The sequence below is a fragment of the Procambarus clarkii genome, chromosome 5, assembly GCF_040958095.1.
Source record: "Procambarus clarkii isolate CNS0578487 chromosome 5, FALCON_Pclarkii_2.0, whole genome shotgun sequence".
Classification (NCBI taxonomy): domain Eukaryota; kingdom Metazoa; phylum Arthropoda; class Malacostraca; order Decapoda; family Cambaridae; genus Procambarus; species Procambarus clarkii.
In genome coordinates, this window is record NC_091154.1 from 43,664,408 (window position 1) to 43,671,684 (window position 7,277).

Consider the following 7,277-nt stretch of genomic DNA (forward strand, 5'->3'; position numbering starts at 1 on the left):
TTGAACAAAATTGAACAAAAATTGAATGGAGAGATTGAACAAAACAACAGAGCAGAAGTTGTTAAACACATATGGCAAAATCTTACTGAAGCGACCATATGAGTCATAAATACTCATACTCCGCCCAAGTAAAACAGAAACAAGCAATACTTAGTGGGCCAGCCAGAAGCTTAGGGCCCGCGCAGGAATATCCCTACAAAAAAAAACAGCACATACATAGGAATGCATCCACTATGGGAGAGCGTTGTCCTTCAAAAATAATAATCGTGTGGCATTTTGTTTAACGAAACAATTGCAATACATTCCTTGATTGGAAAACATGAGGATAAGAACAAATTTTCATTTGTTAATGGTAAATGACCAGGTATAAACAAAAATAAGAAATAAGAAAAATTATATGTGGATCCAGAAAAAACATTGGAACGCTTAGGTGATGAGAGGGTAAGCGACCGCCGCCATTTTAGCTTCATCAGCCGGTGATATCCTGCATGAGTATTAAGGGAAAACCTTGATATAAGCTGCAACTGTCATAAAGAAACAGCACCACAATTGATCACCAAGTGCTCATCAAGTCTAACCCTAAGAAACAACTCCCAAGGATTGACGTGTCTCCCAACATCACCACTCGTGCAGACGCCCGTGGGAGGAAACCTTCACGCAAACTGCATCTATCATAAAGAAGATGGAGACTCACCAGTGTCCACAGTGTGAGAAGGTATTCAGTCGCCTTGGAAATATGAGGAGGCACTTGTTAGTGCATTCAGGTGTCAAACCTTATGAGTGTCCAGAATGTGGGAAGGTATTCACTCATCTTGGAGATATGAAGCGGCACTTGTTAGTGCATTCATGTGTCAAACCTCGTGAGTGTCCAGAGTGTGGGAAGGTATTCACTCATCTTGGAGATATGAATCGGCACTTGTTAGTGCATTCAGGTGTGAAACCTCATGAGTGTCCAGATTGTGGGAAAAGATTCAGTCGGCTTGGATCTATGAAGACTCATAGGATGGTGCATGCGGATGAAAAACCTTTTCACTGTGGTGAGTGTGGCAAACAATTTAGAAAACGTGGAAATATAATAACGCATATGTTAGTGCATTCAGGGGAGAAGCCTCATGAGTGTCCGGAGTGTGGGAAGAGATTCAGGACCCTTTCACATGTGAAGACTCACATGTTAGTACATACGTGTGACAAATCTCATGAGTGCCCACAGTGTGGGAAGGTATTCATTCGTCTTGAATATATGAATCGGCACTTGTTAGTGCATTCAGGTGTCAAACCTCATGAGTGTCCAGATTGTGGGCAGAAATTCAGTCAGCTTGGACATATGAAAACTCATATGTTAGTGCATTCAGGTGTCAAACCTCATGAATGTCCTGAGTGTGGAAAGAGATTCAGTCGTCTTGAAAATATGAAGACTCACAGGATGATGCATGCGGATGAGAGACCTTTTCAATGTGCTGAGTGTCACAAAAAATTTAGAGAACGTGGAAATATGATAAAGCACATGTTAGTGCATTCAGGTGAGAAACCTCATGAGTGTCCAGAGTGTGGGAAGAGATTCAGTCGTCTTGGACATATGAAGACGCACAAGATGATACATGCAAATCATAGGCTAAACACTTTGAGTGTGGAAGATAATTAAGAGAATGTTGAAGGATAATGAGGCACATAATGGCATATTAACTTGCCTTTAATCTAACAGTGTGCTATTACAATATCATTTGGATGTCCTACAGAGGTAATTATGTTAAGTTTTTGTTTGATAAATAAGCTTCACCATGATAAGTTTAAGATCTAAAGATATTATATTATTTTGTTCTTTTATGAAAGTTAGATGCTTCTCATAGACCAAGCAAATACTAGAGAAACTGTTACTGTAGGAAAACTCAAAATTGCTCTAAGTATAGAAATATCTCTTCAGTTTAGCACATAAAACAAAGCTTTAAATGTTTTTCTTCATATACTGTATATGTAAATAATGATATGCTTTCTGTTTTTGTGCTCTGTGGAAATTTATTTAAAATGTAATATACTCTGTAGCCAAGTTGTTGGTGTAACGTACGGTTATGATACGTTGTTGGGTAGATTAGATACACAGTTTTTAGTGAGTTTCATATTAGTAGTCCTGGATACAGCAGTGTCATCGACATTGAGACAGAGCTTGGAGCAGAGCAGAGAGCTGAATGTGGCTGGAGTCGTGGGGCTCTACGTGGGAGAGCGTTGTAGCTCGATGCGGTACTAGTCTGCTGTCTGTTCTGTGTCAAAGCTGAAGCGTCTTGTAGACGATTAGAACTGCCTATGCCAAGTGCTACATTCTTGACTGGAAATTGTACTGTTCGCTATTCCTGCTGTTGTTGTTACTCGGAATAAGTTCCAAGTGGCACGGGCTATGGTGAGCCCGTAACTTACCTGTAATTGGGGAAAGGATTGTAGCTTTTGTAATTAGTATTAATTAGTTATGCTATTAGGATAATAAGGTAATGGAGCGAGTATAAGATTTACTCGCTACATGGGTATTTTTGTTATAATATTATTAAGCACTGGAGCTGGTGAAGAAGACAGTCTGAGACATACTCAGACTGTCTTCTGAGTATGTCTCAGACATAGAAATGTATATTAATTTAGGAATTCTCATCAGATTCATATGCAAACTGATGTCTACATTTTTTGTTTAAGCCTTTTCATGGGTTCTCCTCTTGAATAGAAATTTCACCTAAGATTTTATTGTAGGCAGACTGTTATTTATAACAAAGTCAAAAATTTATATTACTCTAGCCTAACTTTATCAGTTATGCTACAAGTGTCTGGGAATAATGTTCCAAACCATAATGGGAACTGACCTAAATATGGGATGGGTTAACCCAAGTATCGCTTTTTCAAAAGGGTCGCCCATGTTAGAAAAGACGAACGCCGAAAGAATATTGTTAAAAACATCTTGATAACTTATTAAACCAAAATTATTTATTAGTCAGAAGAAAGACAGAGACACGATCTATATATAAAACCTCTACCAGACAAATATTTTAAATAAAACCGAAGATATTTGTAGTTGTATAAAAGTGACAGTTTTCATCGCTTGTCGAGCTCAAAACCCACAGTATTCATCTCAGAACAATGCCTTCATGCAGATTCTTTAATAAATGTAAGAGTTTTATATGTCGCAATAAAGATAGAAATATAAGCTTCATTTTAAATACCCTATCATGTGCATATTTAAATTTAAAGCAAAGATAAGTGTACTTTTATAATAGCCGAGCTCCAACCCCGGACAGATCGATCGACGGAGTAGCTCTCACTCAGAACAATGTTTAATTCACGTGAATTCGTTAATAAACATATTTGTTTTATATGCCTCAAGAAAGATAGGAATATAAGGCTCATTGTAAACACTTTACCATAGACATAATTAAAGTTCTAATGAAGATTCATGTGTTTTAATAATAGCCGAGCTCCGACCCCCGCACAGACTGATCGACAGAGCAACTCTCTCTCAGAACAATGTCTATTTTACGTAATTTCGTTAATAAACAAATGTTTTATATGTTTTAAGAAAGCTAGAAATATAAGCTCTATTTTAAATACATTACCATTTAAATATTTAGAGCTCAAGTAAAGATACATATGTTTTTATAGTGGCGTTCAATAGCTTGTTGGGCATGGAGTGCAGACGCATACGCACTTGCCGATATATTGTATAATTAACAAAGATACGCTAATAAAGCCTAAAATCTTATATGCCTTCAGAAAGACCGAGATATAAACATTATTATGAGTGCACCAAAGGAAATATATCATGTTTGAGGACAAAGATATATAAAATTTAAATTAAGTTTCGACTCGCCTGGGCGAGAGATAGGGCGACTCGCCGCATCTATTGGAGAGTCTGTACACCTAAAGACCCCAAAGCTACTCAAACCCTCCTAGCATTACGTAAGTAATGAAGTAATATGGTATATTTACTCAGTATAATGTGGGGGGCTGAATGCAGAATATGAGAAAACATGATTTACTCCAAAATAATATAATTTCATTATGAAATAAGTAAATAAGTGACATCAAAGGAAGTCGACGGTCCAAGCGTCGATGTTGTGGAGCGACTTATCCAAGATATATAGTTCTCTGGAAAGTGTTTCTTGGCATATCAACCTTCTGTACACAGTGATCCAGTCGTCGCATTTCTCTGCTCAAATTATTTCAAATTTAAATAATGATGTTAACAAGTAGAATACGCATTTTAAATAAAATCTAACATAACTAACCAGAAAACATTAATTAATAAATACATGTCTGAAGCTAGTTTTGTTATATATACTCGTTATTTGTTGACATGCATTCGCTACTTAATCTACCATGTACTGTACTTATGTAAAATCTTCCTTTTTGTGCAGGACAAACATATCAATTGTGACACTAAGCTACGAGGATGAGGGAAGGGGACGTTCCCTCCATGCTAGATTTGATATTTACCAGGAAGGAGGAAGAGATATTTGACATTTAGTACCTTCCTCCCTTGGGTAAAAGTGACCATGTCTTTTTGGGAATAAAGTATGCAATGCGTTATAATCTGGAAGAAAATAAGGAGATTGAAGCAGTTGAAAAACTTGATTTCAGGAGAGGACATTATGGCGACCTTAGAATTTTTTTTAGTGAGTATGATTGGACAGACTTGATGCTAGGCAAGGAAGTGAATGAGATGTATGTCAAGTTTTGTGAAATATATGATAAAGGCACAAAAAAAAAATTATACTAAAACAGGGATGCAGAACTAGGAAACAGGATTGGTTCAATAGAAATTGCGAGAGGGCCAGAGACCAAAAGACACAAAAATTGAATCAATACAGGAAGAGGCCAAACCCCCAAACATACCAGGGATACAAAGATGCGAGAAACAACTACACCGCAGTGATTAGAGAGGCAGAAAGAAATTTTGAAAAAGGGATTGCAGACAAATGTAAAACAGAACCAGGTCTTTTCTATAAATTCATAAACAACAAATTGCAGGTAAAGGATAATATTCAGAGGTTGAAAATGGGAAATAGATTCACGGAAAATGAAAAGGAAATGTGTGAAACACTAAACGAAAAGTTTCAAAGTGTGTTTGCACAAAATGAAATCTTTAGGGAACCACACAATAAGAATTCCAGAGAACAACATAGAGCACATAGAGGTGCCTAGAGACGAAGTGGAAAAAATGCTCAAGGAGCTAAGCAAGAACAAAGCATTTGGTCCAAATGGAGTTTCACCATGGGTTCTAAGAGAATGTGCACCTGAGCTCAGTATTCCATTCAACTGATTTTTCAGGCATCCCTGTGTACAGGAGATGTAGCTGATGTGTGGAAAAAGGCTAACGTAGTTCCAATCTACAAAAGTGGAAGCAGGGAAGACCCCCTTAATTATAGACCTGTATCACTGACAAGTGTAATAGTCAAAATATTGGAAAAAACAATTAAAACTAAATGGGTAGAACACCTGGAGGAAAACGTTACTGGAGGGCCAAGTACCAAATCTACACAGTAAAATAACAACGTACTGGAGTGAACGATATGGAAGAAAATGTAGAATAGAACCAGTGAAGAGCAGAGGTGCCATAGGCACAATCAGAGAACACTGTATAAACATCAGAGGTCCGCGGTTGTTCAACGTCCTCCCAGCAAGCATAAGAAATATTGCCGGAACAACCGTGGACATTTTCAAAAGGAAACTAGATTTATTCCTCCAAGGAGTGCCGGACCAACCGGGCTGTGGTGGGTATGTGGGCCTGCGGGCCGCTCCAAGCAACAGTCTAGTGGACCAAACTCTCACAAGTCAAGCCTGGCCTTGGGCCGGGCTTGGGGAGTAGAAGAACTCCCAGAACCCCATCAACCAGGTATCAACCAGATATAATATCAGACAGACAGTATGGTTTTCGATCTGGAAGATCCTGTGTAACGAACTTACTCAGTTTTTATGACTGAGCCACAGAGATTTTACAGGAAAGAGATGGTTGCGTTGACTGCATCTATCTGGACCTAAAAAAGGCTTTCGACAGAGTTCCCCATAAGAGGTTGTTCTGGAAACTGGAACATATTGGAGGAGTGACAGGTAAGCTACTAACATGGATGAAAAATTTCCTAACTGACAGAAAAAGGAGGGCCGTAATCAGAGGCAAGGTATCGGATTGGAGGAATGTCACGAGTGGAGTACCCCAGGGTTCAGTTCTTGCACCGGTAATGTTCATTGTCTACTTAAACGATCTACCAGTGGGAATACAGAATTACATGAACATGTTTGCTGATGATGCTAAGATAATAAGGAAGATAAGAAACCTAGATGATTGTCATGCCCTTCAAGAAGACCTGGACAAAATAAGTATATGGAGCAACATTTGGCAAATGGAATTTAATGTGAATAAATGCCATGTTATGGAATATGGAATTGGAGAACATACACCCCACACAACCTATAAATTATGTGAGAAATCTTTAAAGAATTCTGACAAAGAAAGGGATCTAGGGGTGGTTCTAGATAGAAAACTGTCACCTGAGGACCACATTAAGAACATTGTGCGAGGAGCCTATGCTACACTTTCTAATCTCAGAATTGCTTTTAAATCCATGGATGGAGAAATACTAAAGAAATTGTTCACGACTTTTATTAGACCAAAGCTGGAAAATGCAGCGGTTGTATGGTGCCCATATCTTGAGAAGCACATCAACAAACAGGAAAAGGTGCAACGACATGCCACTAAGTGGCTCCCAGAACTAAAGGACAAGAGCTACGAGGAGAGGTTAGAGGCATTAAATATGCAAAAACTAGAAGATAGAAGAAAAAGAGGCGATATGATCACTACGTTCAAAATAGTAACAGGAATTGATAAAATTGATAGGGAAGAAATCCTGAGACCGGGAACTTCAAGAACAAGAGGTCATAGATTTAAACTAATGAAACAAAGCTGCCGTTGAAATATACAAAAATTCACTTCTGTAAACAGAGTGGTAGACGGTTGGAACAAGTTAAGTGAGGGGGTAGTGGAGGCCAAAACCGTCAGTAATTTCAAAGCATTATATGACAGAGTGCTGGGGAGACGGGACACCACGAGCGTAGCTCTCATCCTGTAACTACACTTAGGTAATTACACTTAGGGTAATTACTAGCTCTCCATATATGTCGGTTGCTTAATTTAGAAACTACTTGTGGTCGATCTCAAACCCCTTTATGATGTGATGTCTTATACTGAATTTTGTAACTAGCTCATCATGATTGTAACTTGCTTAGCTAAATGAATTGTGGGGTTAAGT

The 7,277-nt window shown here is 38.3% G+C and overlaps 1 protein-coding gene across 1 annotated transcript; it reads left to right on the top strand.

The window, feature by feature from the left end:
• The first annotated feature begins 682 nt into the window (after positions 1 to 682).
• Positions 683 to 2,242, top strand: LOC138351905 (zinc finger protein 98-like). The gene is made up of 2 exons (XM_069304023.1): positions 683 to 1,338; positions 2,041 to 2,242. Exons 1-2 carry the CDS (start codon positions 683 to 685, stop codon positions 2,240 to 2,242), a joined length of 858 nt encoding a protein of 285 aa, XP_069160124.1.
• Positions 2,243 to 7,277: the final 5,035 nt, after the last annotated feature.